At 35.8% G+C, this 22,885-nt stretch overlaps 1 protein-coding gene across 1 annotated transcript; it reads left to right on the top strand.

Annotated features, from left to right (window-relative positions):
- Window positions 1-13,941: 13,941 nt before the first annotated feature.
- Window positions 13,942-17,112, top strand: LOC113297642 (50S ribosomal protein L11, chloroplastic-like). Its single transcript, XM_026546188.1, has 4 exons — window positions 13,942-14,229; window positions 14,367-14,539; window positions 14,710-14,773; window positions 16,722-17,112. The coding sequence occupies exons 1-4, from the start codon at window positions 14,013-14,015 to the stop codon at window positions 16,928-16,930; spliced, it is 663 nt and encodes a 220-aa protein (XP_026401973.1). The 5' UTR covers window positions 13,942-14,012; the 3' UTR covers window positions 16,931-17,112.
- The last annotated feature ends 5,773 nt before the right edge of the window (window positions 17,113-22,885 follow it).

Raw genomic sequence — 22,885 nt, 5'->3', positions numbered from 1 at the left:
TCTGTCGTGTAAGCTTTGGGAAGATGTTAATGTTACCATGTTTTCATGTATAAACATCTTGATATGAATCATTAGAGCTTGAAGAAGTACGATCCATAGATTAACGCTTCAGAGAATGGGTAATTGATGAAGCCGGATGTTGTGTCTGAGGCTGATGAGACCACAATTGAATTTTCTCCAGAAATTCTTGTCGATGCTGAGACCATGAATAGAGTTCTTCCACATGTTGATGTCGATACTATGATTTGAGTTGATACAGAGACCGAAGATGATAGTCTTTGCTCTTCCATCCAGTGAGCATTTACATGCACGAACTAATTGGTGAGTTGAGCATTCCTAAGATGAAGGTGTATTAGGATTTCAACCCAAATTATCCTGATAGGACTTTACTGTGAAGTGGCTTCGTCATGGAATCGATGTTATTGCGCGGTAGATAGCAGCAACAATCTTCATTCTGGATATGATTGGTGAAGAGAGGAAGTTCCCCAGTCGTGCAGGGGCTTGTGATGTAGAGAGGCTCCGTTTGACGATGTTTCATGGAATCAGGTTGCAATGACTTGTTATGTGGATAATATTTATTGAAATATATTGAATTGATATTTCCAATAAAATCAAGTCCCCGGTGCATCCCTCATTCACTTAGCAGAGTTGAAGGAGTTTGTATCATCCATTGATGAATGATGTTGCATCTGCTTCAGAAGTCTTATCATGGGATAGTGAAGGCTTATCGATTGTAATTCACCTATACTTTGATCATGTCGAAATAGTGTGTCACGTTGAGATACTTTGCTGAAGCTAGAGGCGTTATTATCGAAGGTGTACTCTTTGATTGAGAATACAATTCGAAGGATTCTTAGATGCTTGAGCGTTGTCGAATGTCTTAGGATTGATCGTCTCGGCCCGTGTATATTCTATTGGTTCGGCATTCCGCTGCGATAGAGGGATTCAACACTTATGCAGACATCAGAGATTTCTGATACGTGTGGACATTCCTACAAGTCTGTGGAGAAATGCCCAAAGTATTCTTTTCGATGCTTCCATCATCTATCAGTAGTGAATGTCTCGGTGAGATGCTCGATTCGAAGTGGTGTCAGATTCAACCACTTGGTGAAATACTAATGCGGTGAAGATACCATTCATGACGTATTGCAGAGTTGCTAACAGAATTGAGTCCCCATGCTAGGATAACATGTGAGGAAATAAATGGCATAAACATGGAAGGAATGAGACTTTCCTGAGTGCGGAACCTCTTGATGAATGTCTATACATTTTTAGCAGGTTCTTGCTTCAACCTCGTCAAAGTTTGCCAGCGGCTCTCAGGGTTTTCAGTGGAACGATGTTGATGATAATGTCAGTATCGATCAATATTCTTTTGAATTCATTTCCTCTGAGATGGACTGGTAAGCAGTCCCCAGTCGTGCATATCCTTGTTTGTGGATGAAGGTTCAAGGAGTATTTCCGAGATGGACGGATGTCTGACACAATGTAATTTGGTGCTTTGAACATGTCTTTCCCCTAGGATTATTCATTTCTTCTTCAGTTGGTTGTCTCCTGATGAATGTCAATTCGGTTGCACCATCTTGAATCCAGACTTTTAGTAACTCGATCACTTCTTCAATGGGAAAAGGGAAGTCAGGCATTTCCTGATCATCCTGTTGATTCGGTGGTTGTGCGTTTCTAGTTTGGTTGTCTTTTCTTGGAGCTATCGGGGGGTGAGACGTCGGAGAGGCATTCTTATGTTGTTGTGCCTCTTCTTTTCTCTTGCTCCCTTCAGCGACATTCATGAAAGCTTCAACGTTGTACTGCTTTTTGATTAGGCGTCTGGCAGTATTACTTCGAGTGTCTTTCAATTCCTCTAATTTGATAGTTTTAGTTCTTTCCAGCAAGACTGGAGCAGTAGTCTCCGATCGCTTGGCCGCTTCATGAAGTTCTGAGAAGGTCTGGAAACGAAGATTTTCCAGCAAAGCTCTGAAACTGGGATCATCTCATTGATGCACAAGTCCACCAGTTGTTTTTCAGTAACGTTGGGATCATGACAATCCAAAGCTTGAACTCGAAACCTCTTCACATAATCATTCGGATTTTCGGCAGTCTTCTGAGCCATCCTTCCCAAGTCAGAAAGAGTAATTTTCTCAGAGACAAAGAAGTACTTCCTGTAGAAAGCATTGATCATTTCTCCCCAATTAGCTGTGCTCCCTGGTGCAATGTTGTTGTACCAAGTATACGCTCGACCGTCATGGATTTTGAAAACTCTTTCAAGCGGACAACATGGTTGTGTTCATGCTCTCCTAATTCTTCCAAGAATCGAGAGACGTGTTCTCGGGCATTCCCCGTTCCGTTGTAGAGTGTGAACATTGGAGAAGTGTAACCTTTTGGGAGAGGGATCCTTTGTGTAGCTTTGGGATATGGAGGTTGGTGACGGTGCACGGATGGTGCATGGATTTTTCCTCGATTCTCCATAAAACGTTCCAGGTCTTCTCGGGTGATGAAACTGACAGGTTCAGGTTCTGCAGCTTTGCGGGTTTCATCATCGTCGGGGACTGGAATAACTTCAGGATCAGCAGTTGGAGATGTTTCCTTGTTTTTTCCTTTCTCTTGAGTTTTGTCTGACATCTTGTCAGTGAGAGTTTTGAGATAGTTAAATAGTTCTTTCTGAGTAGCAGCCATGTCAGTTTGATTCTTGGCGAGAACTTCCTGGACCTTCATGAGATCGCTTATGGTAGGCGGATTTTCTCTGATTTCTTGTTCAAGGATTTCTCGCTGCACGGTTTTGATTCGAAAAGAGGATTCCTCGCTTCTTTCTCTCATTCAAAACCGTGCACGAGACTTTCATCTCACACGGCTCCTAAGTCATAAAAGAAAGACATGATTTGAACCCGTGACATTTTGTACCCAAAACAAACGTGCTTCCAAGCTGCACTACATCCCTTTCAATTGGTATACAATGTCATTGTAGAGAATCCTTGTCTTGTTTTCCACATCATTATTTCCCCCCTATAATAAAAAATTTCAATCCAATCACGATCTTATAATACGAACAAGAGATCTTTCTCAATCAATCCCTTTGCCCCTTATTCTTCGGGGATCAGAAAGATCATTTTCGAGTTTTAATTTGTTCATTTGGAATCTGGGTTTTCCTACTTATTTATTTACTTCTTTATCTATATTTTCTTTTTATTCGCATCCATCATTTCTTTAGTCCTATAGGTTTGATCATGTAGAATCTGACCAATTTTCTTATCGAGCGAAGGATACGAAATAAATCAGATTTCTTTTTTGATCAAAAGTACTATGTGAAATCTTCTTTCCTTTCCTCTACCCCTATCCCATAGGTACATGTACAGCATTTGAATCAATAGAGAATGGAAGTATGAAAAAAACTGGTTTTCAAAATCCTCCAGGATCGACATTGTTTGTTATGTTACATACAATGTCGGCTGCCATACAAAATTGGTTTTCAAAATCCTTCAGAATTGACATTTTTTGTTATGAGTACATGTAATGCCGACAATGTGTTGGTTTTGGACAAAAATTTCACAATTTTTACCGATTACAAAAGTCGACATTTTTTTAGATCAAAAATACATTGTCGGTCAACTACTAATTTAGTTCAGAAATTCGTACATTATAGTCTTAGAATGCATACTGAACACGATACTAAAGTAAAACTAGACTACTACATTAAGAACACATTAATTTATGAACCAAAAATGCAAAGAATGAAAGCTCTAAGATAATCACAACAAATATTACTTATTGGAGCGAGATCCAATTAACAATGCAGCTTCGAAATTCTCAAGACGAATGTCATAGGCTTTCATCTTTGTCCCTTTCTAATGTCTTAGAGGGCCCAGATACGTAGAAGCTTGCAATTGAGGTATATTTTTCCCAGCCAAATAACTTGTTAGTCAAAGCGTGTAACTTGCCCCATTCTAAGTCCTGACAATTATCTCCTTCTGAAACAGCTTACTGATTACCTCAAGGCCTAGAATGTTAAGAGCATATCCTTGGATCAAGGTCATCTCTCCAAAAGGGAAGTGGTATCAGTATGCCTTCATAGAAGAGGGAGATCAGAGTAATTATAGTTTGCAGAAAAATGCTCTGCGCGATGTGTTTAGTAGGGTTCGTTGATGACTTAATTATAGATGAACTATCTAACCTCAAACCAGTGTCATTAGGATGGAGTGATCTATTTTGATGAAATATTTCAGGCATACACTTGAGGATGAGGCTTTGCCCGAGTCTTGTTAGTACGCCTGAATCTCGTGTCGGTACGAGATTGAGATAAGATCGTGGATCTCAAGTCTCATGGAGTCAACTGGGACATGCTCATGAGGCTCAAATCTTGAGTCATGCTTACTAGAGACCTAAATCTTACTCATGCTTCTGGAATCAGCATGGACATGAGAATATTGGGCATACATGACCAGTGTATCTCGCAGGGTACTAAGAGTCGTTTTGATGAATTCCTGAAGTCGTAAATCAAATTTTAAGAGGCCAAGAATGAGTCATGTTTATGAGGCTGGGAGCTCGAGTCTCGAGAGGCCGAGACTTCGGTTGGGCCTATTAGTCTAAATTTTGCAAAAAAACTCGAACTGAATATTTAAATAATATCACGAAAACCCCATCAATACCATTGTTTGTACTGTCTATAATATAGATGGAAAACCCGTTAATCGAGCATGAGAGAAGGTTCTAGAAGTCTTACTGCCCAAGTTACTTGCATAAGAAGTTTATATCAGAATCAGGGTATACATAGACTACATAAAAATAATGGGTCCAAACCCTAAGGAGATATGTAATTCAAGGTTAGCTGACCCGAAGAAAAACCAATGTAATACATATATAAATAAAATATCTCACCCTAAGGGGATTCATCCTTGAATGTAGGCATAGCTCGCCAAACCACTTTAAATTCGTGTCTCTTTTAATCATGTTTAATTATTTTTCTAACCCTAGTTTATATCATCATCAACAAATAAATCATGTTTTCCTCCTAAAAGTAATTTTTGGTACAAATGTTGGCTTCGACTAAGCAGAATCGTGTAAAACAATCGTGTTTTTCCATTGAGAAAGGTGCGGCAAAAAGCTTAAAATCATGCATGAGATTCAAAAATCAACAAAAAGAAAATAAAAATAATTAGGGTTCACGTGAAAGCGTTGCGAAATAGATGAAGAAAGTGTTGCAATAATAAAAGCAGAAAGTGTTGCAAAAAGTTGCAGAAACCATGGCAAAACAGAAGCAGAAAGTGTGGCGAAATTCAGAAAAAGAGTAACATAAATATATGTTACAGAAAGCGTGACAGAAAGATCAACTCCAACCGAGCCAGGCCACATCCAAGCCGAGCCAAGCCTAAGCCATATAGCTGGTTCACTAGCTAGTCCAAACCGGTCCAGTCAATCTGGTCCATACCGTTCGGGTCCAACCAGTTGCCACATCATCTTAAAAGATCCAGCCAGTGTCTGGCACGTCATCCATGTGATGCCACATCAGCAGTTGTGATCCAATCAGTGATCGTCACATCATCGAGATCTATTGCCATATAGGTAATGGAGGTTTAACATGCGATGTTCACTTCCATGTCAGCAATATTGATCCAGTCACCGACTACCATGTCAGTTATTGATCACGTCAAAAGTGCAACATCAGTTACCATGCCACGTTAGATACCATACTACGGCAGCTTCAGCACGCTTGGTTCATGAAAATCTTGTTTCTTTAATAACTTTCTCGTTTTGGCACGTTGGAATCGTCTTTCGAAGATTTACAAGATGGAGACGAAATTTTTTTATGTTCGAGAAAATTTCATGTGTACTTGAGCAGCAACATGATCGAGTTTGAGGTTCGTGGATAACAACATGATCGAGTTCGAGGTTCGTCGGATTTGTTGCTTGAGGTTCGTCGGCAACATGATCCATTGAAGATATTGCATATGAGGATTGCTTAGACCCTTTAATATCTATCCTTGCATCACAACGCAAGCACCTAAAGATTCACCTTGCATGTGAGCACTTAAGTCTTGCTTTCGCAAGAATAGAATCTCGCCTTGCACGCGAGTATAAATACTTGCACTTATGCAAGCACAAAATCTCGTCTCAGCCACAATCTCGGCGCCCAATGTTAGTTTTAAGACTCGTACTCAACACAGCCAACATTTCGGCCTAACCTATCAGCTAGCTCTACAAACTTGTTCCGTAGCGAGCAAAAATCCTTGTTCCACAGTCGCATGCACACTACATTAGTTAAATTGTACTCAAGTCTCGACTAGCTCTCGAAAAATCTCGCCTAGCACGTGAGCAATTTTTTGCAGGTTACCACAGTTGGGGATGTCTTTGTAATATTTCTCCAAACAATAGGGCGAGCTACATTTTACTACAACAATGACAACTCACGCTTGGGGGCAAGTTACGTCATCGATGGTCGATGAAGAAGGAAAAACAAACTTCCTAACCACCAACAAGTTGGATGTTAACATGGGGCGATGTTTGTACCTTCTATAAATAATCTTTCATCCCAATCAAGTCTGACAAGCCCGAGAGAAGGTTCCAGAAGTCTTGTTGCGCAAGTTACTTGCATAAGAAGTTTATATTATAATCAGGGTATACATATAATATATAAATACATGGGTTGAAACCCTAAGGAGATATGGAATTCTAGGTTAGCTAACCCCAAGAAAAACCAATGTAATACATATATCACAAAAATATCTCACACTAAGGGGATTCATCCGTGGATGTGCGCATAACTCGCCGAACCACGTTAAATTCGTGTCTCTTTTATTCATGTTTAATTCGTTTTCTAACCCTAGTTTATATCGTTATCATCAAATCAATCGTGTTTTGTGCCTAAAAGTAAATTTTGGTACAAACAACCACCAAATACGATCTTTGTGTTAAACCACAATCCGCTGAACCTTCTGTGTTGCGAGAGCAAAGTAGATAAAAAAATCCTATAAGTCGGTCAAGCGTATAGAGAAACCATCTCTAATCTCTCCTGAAGTGGCTAAGGTCATATTCGAGTTGTAATTGAAGTCTCCGATCATTTTACGCAATAGTTGAAAAAGACGAGGGTACCCAAATACACCACAATCTTTTTGTTTCAACCTATAAGTCCTCTTACCAAGTGTAATCTTCTATGGACAAAGTCGATACAAAACAACAACTTCGGGATTCACACTTTGTGTGATGGTCTATGGATACGAGATCGAGACAATACGACAACAAGATAACTTGTGTGATTGACTATGGATACAAAATCGAGACAATACGACAATCAAAAGTGTGATACTTGATAATAATTTCGGTAATAACCAAACTCTATATGATCACTATCAAGTATAACGGAGTTAACGTATGTGTATTTTACTTTATTATAATAACAATTATAATGAGGAAATCAAAGTAAAAGACACAGCAAGATTTTGTTAACGAGGAAACCGCAAATGCAGAAAACCCCCGAAACCTAGTCCAGTTTTGAATACTCTCAGAATTAAGCTGCTATACAAATCTAAACCAACTTCGTATAGTTGAGACCAAGCAGACTACCCCTAGATACTTAGTTCCTTCAGTATCCCTGCGTTCAACTTCTAGAGTCACGCACGTGAATATCAAGTCCGTTGGATCGCAAAGGAAGAATCTGTTTGGTAACCACTCTAATCAATCTTTGCTACAAGATATGGATGAGTCATTGACAAAGGCTCTTGTGTTTAATCTAATAAACTCCTTTGTCTGGTTAGATCAATCTAACTGTAACTACCGAAATAGTCAAGTATAGATTTGCACTCAATCAAAATAGATCTCAAAGAGATATATGGAGAATGCCGATCTCACGTAACTAATCAATCAAATAAATCTGATTCTAGTTGGATCCCAAGCGATCAAGGTTTGTGCACACAAATTCACAAGATACGAAAACCAATAAGAAATCTTCTTCGTCTTCAAATCTTCTTTAATCTTCAATAACCTGCACAACACCACTTGGATATCTTGTGATCAATCACGCACGGAACATAGTCTACTAACAACGGATTATCACAAGATGTCTTTAGATCTAACAACAGTTCTAAAGATCTCGTCGATACTTCGATCTAGTTTGAGTGAGTCTTATATCAGAAGAGAAGATTCTCAAGAATAAACAAACTAGGTGCAATCAAAGTTTCAACAACCGTTAGCCAATCAAATAAATTGAAAACTAATAACACTGCAATTATCTAGTTTCCCACCAACAGTATTCGTAGAGCTTCTTGATCCCACAGAAATTTTTAAGCGAGCGGTCGTAAGAGATTTCACCTAATTAGGATACTTTTCTCTCTGAATAGACGGCTCCACCAGAAACAACAAGAAATGAAGTTTTCCTGGCTCTTAGGATAGTTTGCTAGAAATGCAAACTTAGGTATTTATAGACCAAGGATGTTTGGACACCAAGGAATTTCCAAAACCGAAATATTCTCAAGATATGCAATGAATGGAAAAATACAGTTTTCATAATTCCAATAAATGCTTGTCCAATATTTCCGAAATCTCTCAATAGAAGATCTCCAATTAGTAAATGCACATTACTAATTTTTATTCTCTAGAGATATGCATTTAATTGCTGGTAATTAAAGCATATAAAACGAAAAACCTTAATTAAAAGATTCTCAATTTATTTCGGCACAAGATCACCTTGAGTACTAAGGAATATCTTCGAACAATAAATGATAAGAGTTATTGCTCGTGTTCAAAGTATGTTGACATCTTTTCACTACAAATCCTTATTTCATAATTACATGATTTTGCATTCTAGGAATCGATTATACCACGCACTTCCAAACAAGTTTATAATTGCTTCACCTGTATTCCAAGACCACTATGTGATTGATCAAATACCAAATCACATACATGGGTTCAATCGGTTCTACCAATCACTAGGATCAGTTATACCTAATTATGGAAATTCGTGTGATCGGTCACACCAGTCACTAGGATCGGTTACACCAGTTACCAGGACCGGTTACACCAATTACTAGGATCGATTATACATACTCATGATCGGTCACACTAATTACTAGGATCGGTCACACCAATTACAAGGATCGATCATACCATCACATGGTGATTACTTAGGATCGGTTACACCAATTAATAAAAACCAGTCATGTCAAATCATAAGTCAGGCATTGTGATTAGTTATACCAAGATACGTAACATAAGTTAAGATCGGTTCTACCATCTCACACATATTGGTCATCCAAATATTTGCAATGAATAGCCGGACCAATAAGCCTAACGATTTTCCTTTCCATTCATAAAACAAGTTCATGAATGTACTTCCTTTAAAAAAATGTAAAACATTCCTAGGATGAAATTTTCACCATAACCCATTCACATAATCATAAAAATATATACAAGATTATGTTGATGTCATATCTACGAAGTTCAAAATAAGCGTTATACTTCATAGTCTTCCCTAATACTATGGTCATGTCACATCACTAGAGTATTATACAATATGTACAATATATACAGATTCGCAGTTATGTTTTCAATATAACACAACTTGAAAGATACGTTAGGAATGAAACGAGTTCAAGTCAGTATTACTAACCTCAAGTGGAAGGATGATGTCGTCGTCGTAGTTCGCTACTTCTTCACATTCTTCAAGTCTTCAGAGTAATACTTGTATGTCTCAACATCCCTAGACTATCTGGTCTAACCTAAATGAAGTTGACTATAATATTTAATCAGGCGACTCTAGATGAGTTTTGATACTAAAATATAACAACTAAACTTGACATACCAACGCTTGGTGAGTTCAACCGAACTATGCTCTAACAATAGTGGGGCACCCATGTAATCAAACGAAAAACCTTTAAAACGTTGTGCAATTAACCGATATATATCTCTAATTTTATTATAAAAATAAGTAAATGGTACTTGTCATCCATTAAACATAATCTAAAACTTTGGCTTGCAGTCACATGGAATTAGAACAAATTCTAGCATTTCATCTACTGTTGCACCACACAGAGACGTCAACACTTAGAAATACTATTAAAGAGAATAATATATACTACTACACAACCCAGTATATCGAAATGTCCCCAACTAGTAAGTTTGGGATATTTGAGTCACGGTGGGTGGTAGTCATTCACATAAAATATTTTAAACCATGTTAGCATCAAGTAATTCGAAAGACATATATATTTTATACACAACCGCACCGAACACTTGCTTACTTTAAGTCAAATATGAGAGACGGGTAAGGGTTTGTTCTTAGGAATAATATAGAGCATTGGAATCTATCTAATAACATAAGCACTTGAAATAACATGTTACCGTGCTCATAAAAAATATCAATCTCTCTCCCACTATCAGCTTATTTGGATCCCAGAATTAAACATTTTGAAATGTCACATACACAATCGATAAAAAGTACAAGAAGAAGACTAATTCATTAATCTAACAACATGCAAGATTACTTGAGTCGTAGTACTATTTTAAACATTTTTAATTATGAATCAATATTAAGCTCAAAGCCTCAAATCTATTACCATGCATTTGTTATGACAACCAATTTGTCACGGCAAGCCAAATCCAACCTAAGCATGACCATCTATAACCACATGGTGTGCGTCACGGAATAACAACCATCATGATAGTTTCCTAACAAGTAAAACCATCGTGGTTCCACTGGTAGTTAGAACTCAACCTTATTTTTATCCCCTCATTCTTTAACATCAACATCAATACATATCCAACTTCTCCGTTAAGTGATTTTTGTTTAGCTTTAATTACGATAGAAGATAAATGAATCACAGTGATTGTAAGTATTTTTATAGATTCTCTACCATTTCTCTTATATCACCACTCACACCATGCGATGCTCGGCCAGGAGTAATCTGGAGATCGATGGGTGACCTCCAAGGAAGCTGTTGCTGGATAACTGTAGCAGCGCCAGTTGAAAACCCCATACTTCTGCATGACCATAGTGGCTAAGTGTGGACTATATCGGTGGAGGTTCGACACTGCCGCAGAATAACTGTAGCAGTGCCGGTTGAAAACCCCACACTTCGGCATGACCACAGTGACTAAGTGTAGACTATATCGATGGAGGTTATGTTCATTACAAATGGTATCAAATCCGACGATGGGTACCTGTCGAGAGTGAGAGGGTACGTCATACGGGTTGGGCCAGGTACTGGTCTCATGAGTGGCATCTAGTGAACAGTGGAGATTCAAGCTTGTATGTTTCGAAGCAGAGGGCGACTCCAATTTAAGGTGATGGTATTATAATATCTTCATTTGGAAGGGAGGGTTCATTGAATAGAATATAAATAATAGTTTGATCTTTGAAAATATCGAGGCCTGATGGGTACACTTTACTGAGTTATGAGAAAAACTTCTCAGTTAAGCGTGCTCGGTCCAGGTGTAGTCACGAGAGTGACCTCCCCTGAAGGTGTTGCCGGATAACCGCAATAGTGCTAATGAAAATCGCACACTGTTGGATAACCGCATTGGGAAAGTGGGAACAATATCGATGATAATTGGGATCATTAAAACTAGAGAGGAGTCGCTTGTGATCGGTGGAAGAGTTTGCTAGGTGGTTGTGCTAGATACTAGTCTTACAAGAGGCAACAAAAGTTTATGTTAGTGTTTTTTTCTTCTTCTGGTTGTTAGTTACATTGTTGTTAACATATGTAATTAAGTGCATCGTGTTACTAATTTACAAGATGTTGTTGCATTCAATGTTATAACTCATTAGCAAGATTTTCATCCAGTAACACCTGACTTACTGCTAGATTCACGACATAATGAAGTATAAAGTAAGAAGGAATTCGTTCCATGAGAGGTTATTGTTGTTATTCGATTTCAATTTCTTAAGTAACCAAAGGGGAATTTTCCACAATTTAGGAGTAATAAAAACTATTTTGAAAGCAAAATAAATAGTTGGCAGTAATCAATAAGATAAAGATATTGGTCAAGGATTTGTTGTCATTCAAAAACATGTATTTGAAACAATAACTATAATTGATAGTTCAATCTTAACTCTGTCAAAATCCCAAGGATATTTTGATCGCAAAAATATCCCGCTAATTACCTGATTTCATCATACTTACATAAAACGATACAAGTATGAATTTTATCTAGAAAATAACCTGATGCAAAAAATGGACTAATCAAGTTTAATTCCCTAGATTCATTAAGTTTTATGAAATCAGGTTAATCAACGCAAATGAACGTGTAAAAGCATTAATCCGATTTAACAAAGTTTATGATACACTTGTGACTATTATGATATATCACTGCAAGCAATACTCAAAACTATGCTACTTGTGATTAGAATTATTCAATGTTTGCATATTGGAAACCCCAATATAGCAATAAAGATAAAACAAACTCGATCGACTAAACAAGCATTTAAATCATATGACAATATTAATAGTGAACCATAAACGACAAAGCATGGCGACAAAACTAATTCATTGCATAAATATCATGTTTAAAATTTCAACTTATTCCTTAACCAATATAATATGTTTTTAGCTACTCATAGCTATGAAGTTCATCACAATAATATTAAGGCCATACGTCTAGGCCAGAAAGAGAACATGTAACCGATTAAAAATATAAAAAAGTTTAGATACTTAATCGATTGTTTACCTTTCGATTTAGTCTTCATGTCCACTAGTATTAAAATTGCATCTATATATCTTCAAAATCGATTTTCCAACCATATCATTAGTTTTCCAGATATGAAATTTAAAAACGTAATCACTAAGCTGAATCTTCAACTCGAAATTATTGATTCAGAAACCAAAACAACAAAATCGATCTCTGGATCTGGTTTCGAAAATCAATCTTTAACCTTATCAGTTGAAATAGATAAATAAAAATCAATCTTTGACCCGTTTGATAGTAGTTTCACGCGTGATGGAGGTGGTGGTGCTGGTTTTGGCGGCGGCAATAGAGATGGTGGAGGTGGTGGGAGCGATTGATATATGTTTTAATATAAATGAAGAAGAAAATGTATATAGGATACAAAAGTTAGAAGTGGGATTACGAAAATTATGATGTGAGTGAAATTTTCAAATGCACCCTTAGGGGCATTTGTGAAGTTTCTTGTGAGTAGTTGTGAAAGCACATGAAAAATAAGAATATTTGTCCAATTTCCACTAATTATTATCTATCTACGGGTTAAATCTTGGAAATGTTATTATGTTCCAAAATAGAAAAATAAAGTAACTAGGAAAGAAAAAGAAACTTTCGAAAGGGTGGAATAGTATTCCACCAAATTGCTTTAGATTTCAATTTCTCTAAGATATGTTGGATGTAATTTCTCTCAATTGGGAAAACGACCAAGATGTGTGTATGGATGTCACAGGTGTCTCACCCTTCACTGGTGATGGAGTTCGTTCTTTCATCCCAGGCCAAGTTATATCTAAAGCAATTTCGCGTAAACGTACTAAATATTTGAATGAATGTGTTTCGCATGGTTATGGTTTGGCGTTTTAGCTTTCACTACCTTAGGAGAGCTCAGTGAAGATACTACTATATGTTTTTTCAAGCATTTGAAGAACTGTTTAGTTAGTCATGATGCTGGTAGTGGTTTAGGAAGTTTTATTTTCATAGATTGAGTGTTACTATTCAAAAGGGGGTTGGTGCCTAACTGGTCGCTCGGTTGACAACTAAAAACTCTGTAAAATAATTTTAAGAAAATTATAGATATTAAAATAAATTTATTTCGGTGTATAATTCTGCTAAATTTATCCCGGTTGCCAACTAAGAACTCTATAAAAACTCTGCCAAATTTAGTAGATATTAAAATAATAAAAATAAAACAAAATAAATCTACCCACGTGTCATCCATGTAGAACTGCGAAAGAGCTATTTCGATGTGCCATGAGACAGACTAGATACATTTAACGGGCATGATGTTAAGGATCAAATGAGTAAGAAATTGTTGCGAAGAACTTTATCCCTTATCTCTGTTTCTTTCCTCTATTCTCTGGTGTTTTGTGTCTACCTCTCCAATGGCTTCCCTCTCTTGTCATCTCTCTCTATCTCAATCTCCATCTTCAAACAATGTCAAACTCTCTTCTTCTCTCTTCTCATTTTCGTGTACTAATTTATCTTCAAATGCCAATTTCTCTCGTCAATTTCTTAACAAAAAACAATCATCTCTTTCGGCTGCTCCAAGGTCCCTCACTATAAAATCCATGGCACCTCCTAAAGGAAAAGCAAAGAAAGGTATTCATCGTTTATATAGTTTCCTTCTAAGTTATGAACATTGCTTGAGTTTGAATATGCACACGAGGTTACAATTTCTTTAAACTACTAGTTGTTTTATGAGGTCTCAATTTCTGATTTTTGCCCTAATTATGCAGTAATTGGAGTGATTAAGCTCGCTCTAGAAGCTGGAAAGGCTACACCTGCACCACCTGTCGGGCCAGCCCTCGGTTCCAAGGGTGTCAACATTATGGCCTTCTGTAAGGATTACAACGCAAGGACAGCAGACAAAGCTGGCTATGTTATTCCTGTTGAGATTACGGTTTTTGATGTAAGTTCATTTATAAGTTCAGAACTTACTAAATTGGGGTTAAAGTGATTCTTTTTATTTTGAATTTGTGTTGGTAGTCATTGAATGAATTGATGTGTGAGTTGTAGTTCAAAAGTGAATTCTGATACCTAAACCTGAAAATTAAGATGCATTTTATCTTTTATTGACAGGACAAAAGTTTTACCTTTATCCTCAAGACTCCGCCTGCTTCTGTTCTGTTACTAAAGGCTGCAGGTATTCCCTTTTTGTCTATCATTACTAATTTGTTTGATATATTTCATTTTCCTTGCTGTTAGTATACACATTACCTGTGTTTAAAGAAAATTTATTGCTTTGGTTAATGTTTTCGGTAGCAATGCATTTATCTTTTCTGGCCTAGAGGATATATAAACCCTTCATATTCTACTCTTGAGGAAGCCAGAATCTGAAACTTAAATCTAAGAACTGAACTGATAAACGTGAATTTTCTTGGCCTAAAATATTTGAAATCAGTAGTCATTGTCGATGGATCTTCTACTTTCATGATTGGCCCATCAAAATTGTTCTTATCCTTGGTGATATAAGGTTCGCAGGTTGTCTTTAGCTGTAGTCTGTGCTCTTTTATCTGTTATATGATACCTTTCGAAAGCCAAATGTAAATGCTCGTCTACAAATACCCCCAAAACTCTAGTAATTAAGTGCTGAAAGTTATTTCCAGTTTCCAATAAAAATTTTAAGAGTTTTTGGGCACCATAATAAAAGGCCAATTGTACTTTTGCGTGGTGATTTAAGGTTCGCAAGTGGTGTTTAGCTGTAATCCTTATTTTGTTACTGATATCCTTCCAGGAACCAAATCTGAGAACTCATCCACTTTTACTCCAAAAAATCTAGGATTTAAGTTCTGAAAGTTAGTTCCATTTTAAAACAAATGTTTTCGAGGGTTTGTTAGGCGACATGACATAAAATGCCAATTGAAATTGTACTTTTCTTGGTGATTTAAGGTTGACAAGTGGTCTGCAGCTGCAGTTTGTGATCTTCGTTTTATTCCTGTTATCCTTTCGGGAACCAAAACTGAGAGCTCGTCCATTGTTACACCAAAAAATATAGTAGTTTAGTGCTGTAAGTTACTTACAATATAAAATAAAAAACTTAATGAGTTTGTTAGGTAAACATAAATCAAATAAATAGTGGTTTCGTGGCCATGGTAATGGTGTTGAACTTGACGATGATGATGCCACATTGTGCCGGGGTTATAGTAATGATAATGGTGGAAGTGGTTTTCGATTAAATTTTGTCAAACACCTACATCTGGCTGTAGTTTCCTTCTTATACTAGTATACCATATTGTTGGGTTTGGTATCCTATCGGGTCAGTCTACGGATGACTGTTTGTTACCCTTCCAATAAGGAACATGTCACATTCTATTTCATCTTAGTCCAGTTTACTTCTGTTCTTGCTTACTAAGTTCATCATTGATTCACTTTTCCATATTCATTCCGTATTGGGCTTGAGAGTATGGTGGTTAGGGCTCTTTTGTGCTCTGATTCATCTATGAATCAACCCAAGGTTTAGAACTCAACCTAGGTACAGAACGCTGACCTAAGTGGGCTAGGATTCTAGATCATGACATTCAAAGCAACCCAACCCTAGTGGACAAAGATGGGTTAGTCACAAGTTAATTTGGCCAGCACATCCAACGGTCTCCACGGATTCTTGGGCGTCAGTATATGATCTTTTCCCCCAGGATCATCAAGACTTGTATGGCCTGGCTATGATACATAAAGATTAAAGGGAGGCCTTATCACATAGATTCATGGTTGTACTATAGAAAACCGACTGCATATCAACATATTGGCTAATGATCAAGATATGAAACTTATCTGGCTCTTTACATAGAAATATTTATACTCTTCATTTGTAAAATTAGATGTTTTAGCTATGAGTATTTATCAACTCTGTGTATGGGTTCGGTAGCACCTGCCCTGCTCGGTCAGTTTCTTCTCTTTTTCAAGCTACCTTGATGTATTCCCTTGCTATACTTAAGGATTTTTTTTTTTTGCTAATGCTTTAGGAGTTCCACTACCTGCACTGCTGATCTAGTTGTCTTTTGTTATACAATTTGGAAGATCATATCTTCACTTCTTGACTAATTTGAATAACACTTGGTGGATCTTGACTTCTATTGTTCTTGGGTGTTTGTTAGGAGTGGAGAAAGGATCAAAAGATCCACAATTAGAAAAAGTTGGGAAAGTCACGGTCGACCAACTACGTGCAATTGCAACTGAAAAACTACCAGATTTGAACTGTACAACTATTGACTCAGCAATGAGAATTATAGCAGGAACTGCTGCTAATATGGGGATTGACGTCGACCCTCCTATTCTTGAAAAGAAAAAGAAGGTACTTGTATAACCTCGAGTTAGAATTTGTCATTTGCTTTTTCCTTTCTATTCACTGTAGTTTGATTTCTAAATTTTTTTCGAGCTTGTATTATGAATCTTTCAATTGGAAGTAATGAAAAATGTAACCTTTTTGTGTAATAACCCTTGTACATGGTTGAAAACTTCATATCCAGAATCCAGTTTCTTCTTAGATGTCTCAAATTGCATATCCAGTTTCTCTTTAGGTGTCTCTTTCATTGCTAAAGTTCTGAGCGTTTGGTGAGAATTTGTTGTTTGGTTGGATATCATGCTTTCTAGTGGTAATGTCACAGTCATATTAAGGCGACTTTGTCATTTGAAGTCTCACGCTTTGTTAAGACCAGATGAGATCGACTTAGATAGCAATCTGTTGTACTGAGCCTAGTGCTCCTCTTCAGCTACAACTGCAAGATTCGTGTGGGATTAATACTGATCGCCACACAAAATTGTGGAAATTGAACTATTGTCCCTCCTTCTGATGGGCCTTCACAAATATCCCTAAGCCTCTTTATAAGAACGGTTTTTTGGGGACTACTCAAAAATGGTAGGAGACTACTCTCCATTTTTTTTGGGTGGATATTAGAAGTAATAATGAGTCACCCCTTATCTAACTTTTCTTCTAATACCAAATTTACCCTTGATAATTAAATTAGTGTAATGATTAGTGAGATTAAATTAATAATTTGATTTTTTTCAAAAAAAGAATTGTAGAGAGGGAGAAGATGAAGATGATAATGAAGATGAGGGTTTTGGAAGAAAAAAATTTAGATCTTTTTCTTTAAGAGGCACAACAAGAGTATGATGTTTTGGGTACTCACGGATACTTCAAATTTAGTTAATGGTGCTTGAATTGGCCAAAATATTCCTAAAAATGAACAATTTACAAATTGATTTCGGTTTCGTTAACAAAGTTCGGTTACAACATTTGAAGAACAGGTAGCCGAACTCATTCTGCAAGTGTAGTTCGGTTAATGTTTCTAAAAACACAGGTAGCCGAACTCAGCTTTAATGGAGTTTTTTCTTTCAGAGAAAAGTTCGGTTAGGAGAAAAAAATTGCGACGTAACCGAACTAAAAGTTCGTCTGGGAAAATAAAATGAAAAAATTTGCGATGTAACCGAACTCAATATATAGGTTTTCAGAGAAAAGTTCGGTTAGGAGAAAAAAATTGCGACGTAAGGAAAAAAATTTTGCGACGTAACCGAACTTTTCTCTGAAAGAAAAAACCTCCATTAAAGTTGAGTTCGGCTAGTTCGACAAAGTTTTTCAGATAATTCCTAGCCGAACTTTTATCTGCAGCTTCCATTTTCAACTCATTTTGATGATAACATCTCATTTTTTCAAAGGAAAACGAATGAAAAGTAATGGGTTTGTTATAATTTTGATTTTGTTTTGTTAATGATTTAAATTAAGCTATATATAGAGGTGGCGGTGGTGGTGATTTGAGGTGGTCGGTGGTGGTGGTGGTCGGTGGTGGTAGGTGGTGGTTGGTGGTGGTGAGCGGCGGTGGTGATGGGTAGAGGTGGTTATATATATAGGTGGTGGTGGTGTTGGGAGGAGGTGATTATATATAGGGTAGGTTAGTCATTTCCATACTTTAGGACACCCCTTATAATATAGGGTAGACATTCTTATCACAAAGTAGTCCCCCACCATTTTTGAGTGGTCCCCAAAAAATGGTTCCTTTATAAATATCCCTGATGGCATAATTGAAATTATTAATAGAAATATAATGGAAAATTTCTTGTTTGGTCCTAAGTCCATAAGGTTATTTATAGTAGGGTCCAACCGGATTTTATTGTTATTAGGAGGTCCAATATGCTTTGAAACATGAAAAAGACACCCCCCCTTCTAACAAAACGTGTGAAGCAGCCGCCTTCTCCCGATATCCTATTTCTCCTCTTCACAGAACCAATATCAGAAAACATTTGATGAAATCCATTGAAACGTTCAATTGAATGTTTTTAATTGAATCATAGAAAACAAACAACTAAAAAATCATCGATAATCACTCGTATATCATTTATGATACCTAATTTCTTATCTAGGTCAGAAAAGTTTCAGAAAAATACCTAGATTCCATCTAGGTGAAAAAAAATAGAGAAAATGAGATCAAGAAGCAATACGGGGATGATATCACTGCTCATAGATCGGAAGAAGGTGATTTTGAAGAATCATCAAGACGAAAAACCAAATCCGTGAACAAAAAACAACAACAAAGGAGTATCGGCTTCAAATAAGAAAGGTACTAGATGTGTTCTATTTCAATTTTCTTTGTAATTTGTGTTTAAGAGACAATGATCCACCAGTACATATTTCACATACTGGTGAAAATCATGAAAGTTACATGCATCTTGTTATTTTGGGTTTATAAGACAATGATCCACCGGTACATAACTCTTATACTGGTGGGGGAAAAATGCTAGAAAAAATCATGAATAAGTAACATGCAGCTTGTTATTTTTGTTTCCACAGACCATGATTTACCAGTACATATTTGCTATACTGGTGTAAAAAAATTTATATTGGAAAAAATCATTGATGCTTGATATTTTTGGTTTATGAGACAATGACTCATCAGTACATATCTCCCATACTAATGAAATAGGCATTAACATACTCTCATTTATGATTGTATATTTGTTAGACAATATGGATTTGAGTACATATCTCACATACTGATATAAAAAACTATGTTTATGCTTACATATGTGATTGTGTATGTTTTAGACACTATTTATTAAAATTAAATAACTTCCATACTAATTAAATAACAACTATTATGCTTTAATATATGATTGTAGGTGTGTATCATCCACTGTAAATTTGCAGTACATAATTCTCGTGCTCATTAAACAACTTTGTTTATGCTTTCATTTATGATTGTATATATACCTGTTAGACAATATGAGTTAGTACATATCTCTCATACTGATAAAAAACAATGTTTGAACATCACAATAAGCTTTTGTATATAATTGTAGGTGTGTGAAGCACTATAAATTTCCAGTACATAACACCCATACTTATAAAAAGAACTATATTTATACTTACATATATGATTTTGTGTGTTTTATGAATTTGCAGTACATAAATGTTATACTGAAAGAAAACTAGTTAATTTTGCATGTAAGGTTGTCATGACATCCAGTAGAAAGTTATTTAGATCTTGTCCAACTTCGTTACATACTCATTTTGACATGAAACTGACTTTTACAATATGATCCAGCAGGTAGTGGTTCCGGGAAACATAGTTCAGTATTGGCGGTGGTGGTCTTGGTATTGGTAGCACTGGAGTGGAAGATTTAGTTCTATGTTTAATTTTTTTTCCTCTTTGTTTGTTTTCTATTCTTCTTTTTTGTTATAATCTTGGACCCGTGATGTAAATTTTGGTTGCTAATGTACCTGCAATGTTGGGGTAAGCTAATTTTATTTACTCTTATGTTTAACCGTGTAGAAGAACATAAGTAATACAATGAATAATAGTAATTTTATTCAACGATTCTATAGATTTTGATTCCATTATGTTATGGCTTACAAAAACAAAAACTATGTCGATTTTTACAGTATAATCCTATAGTACGTATATGTTGTACTGAAATTACATATGTTAATTGTACTTAAAAGTGCAAATTTGACATTAAGAAATGTCATACATTGGTTGTACTAAAAACTAAAATAGATCGATATCAACTAACAATTTATATACTTGAGCAAAAGCTATCAAGTGTTTTTTCCTAAATACAGATTAAATAGATATTCAAGAAATGAATACATCTGATATATGATATATACAAAAAATGGGTACATATGTACAAAAAATGGGTACATCTGATATATACTAAGAAAACTCTCAAATACACAGTAAAAAAAGAAGAGTACATATGATATATACTGAGAAAATTATGCATAATGGCTACACCGAAGAAAAAAAACTGACAGAAAATACTTTCATTCACTTTTGACTCCACGTATTAAGACCGTTCTCCATAATTTTCACAATGTGAACCTGTAGTAATACCCAGTGCTCTTCCAAAACCCTAGCTTAACTTTTTTAGCATCATTGGTGATGTTCCCTGGACAACAACTAATACCAGAGCATTATTGAAGAGAAAACAAAATATTTCAGCTAATGAAAGAAATGAAAAAAAAACCTATCCATAATGTTAAGAAGGTTATTCTTCACTGTCATCAGTACATATTGACTACACTCATATTTTCAGTGGATTTTAAGCATCCTAACAGATATTGCATTCAAAAACACACCTAATTCCATCAAAAACCTATGCATTATGCTAATATGGTTATTCTTCCTTCCACAATCGTCAATACATATTGGCTTCACTCATATATATACACTGTGACCATCGAATATAAGCTAAACGAGATTTAGGATTGTGGCAATATTGGCATTAACATGTGCACAAGGTTAAACCTAGTACTCCATAACATTACTCTTTCACAAAATTACTACCCTTGCTAATCAAATTTCTAAAATATTGTAATTCTAGGCGAACCTGTGTATGAAGGCTTTCCGAATACAACTTTAGTACACATTGATTTGTTGTTGCTGAACTTTCAGATCCATGTAGATGGCATCTAGGCGGGAACTACAAGGACTATCTCTCCATGCCTGTAAAGAAAGAAAAAATGCAATATCAGAAACATCTTCAACCTCAAAAACTGCAGTATAATTGTTATGCACTGCTCAAAAATCAAGTACAACTGCTATGTACTGTATGTTCTATTCTAGTCTCGAACATACTACGTCGGGTAGTAGTGGGAAGAAGGGTATGCAGTAAAAAAAATTACTCCAATAATAAAATCCAATATAATTGTTATGCACTGCTCAAAAAATCCAGTACAACCGCTATGTACTGCATGTTTTATTCTAGTTCGAACATACTGCGTTGGATAGTAGTGTGGAGATTACTAGCATCTGATTTTTCAGTATACCAAATATGTACTCAATATATTCTCAGTAGATCGAATATACCAAATATATACTCAATATATTCTCAGTACATCGAATATATTCTCAATATATCTTAAATATACCTACCCTTAATTAAAACAGTACATCATATACGTACTGATAGCTCATGTAGTGTAGTAAACTAAAAACAAACACAAACCAACAAAATGAAGCTAAAATAATTAGATCTAGTAAAAATTTCAACATAAAGCATCTAATCAAGCATGAAAATATTATAAATACAAAAAAAATCATGTTATTTCGATATTCCACATATGTAGTGTTGATTCACAACCTAAAATTAAACTGCATGTCAAAGTAAATGATGAATCTATAGATATAACTAAATGAAAACACTTATTTTTTCCAGTACGCCATATATGTACTGCTGGATCATAGAAATAAGTGATGAATCTATGAATAAAAAAAATCAAAACATTTATTTTTAGTATACCATATATGTACTGGCGGATCAAACAATCTCAAAAAACATACAAACTAAGTAACTATGAGTGAGTTTATAAGGAAGTGGATCAAAAAGAAACATAAATAAAAGAAAAACACAAAATACAAACCGTCAATTCTTTGAATCTTCTTCTTATACTCTTGTTCTTCTTCTTCTTCCCCCTTTTCCACCATCTATCCTTCTTCTAATTAAAAACCTAATTCTTGAAATACAAATCAACAATAAAATCACCGAACTCAAAAACTAAATCTCAATCTCTTGAGTTCAAAAACCTAGTGATGAATATACATATATAACAAAATCGAAAGAATTTTACATGATACTAAGAAGAAAAAAAGCTAGGTATTTTGTCAGTACAACATATACGTACTGATGGTTCTTACAGAACCAACTGAAAAAAATAATCTAGAACTAATAAAAAGAAACTAGTATAGTCAAATCTCATAACGAAATAAACAAAAAACGTGATTATCCATCTAGATCTGAACTATTTTCACAAAAATGAACT

This window comes from Papaver somniferum, chromosome 7, assembly GCF_003573695.1.
Source record: "Papaver somniferum cultivar HN1 chromosome 7, ASM357369v1, whole genome shotgun sequence".
Taxonomy (NCBI): Eukaryota; Viridiplantae; Streptophyta; class Magnoliopsida; order Ranunculales; family Papaveraceae; genus Papaver; species Papaver somniferum.
Note: the sequence above shows the minus strand (reverse complement) of the source record. Positions and strands in the feature narration are given on the sequence as shown.

Excerpts from the sequence above, each read along its gene's own strand:
- LOC113297642 (XM_026546188.1), top strand. The coding sequence starts at position 14,013 with ATGGCTTCCCTCTCTTGTCATCTCTCTCTATCTCAATCTCCATCTTCA. Across the intron at positions 14,540-14,709 it reads TTGAGATTACGGTTTTTGAT|GACAAAAGTTTTACCTTTAT; the intron begins GTAAGTTCATTT and ends TTTTATTGACAG. Across the intron at positions 14,774-16,721 it reads TCTGTTACTAAAGGCTGCAG|GAGTGGAGAAAGGATCAAAA; the intron begins GTATTCCCTTTT and ends GGTGTTTGTTAG.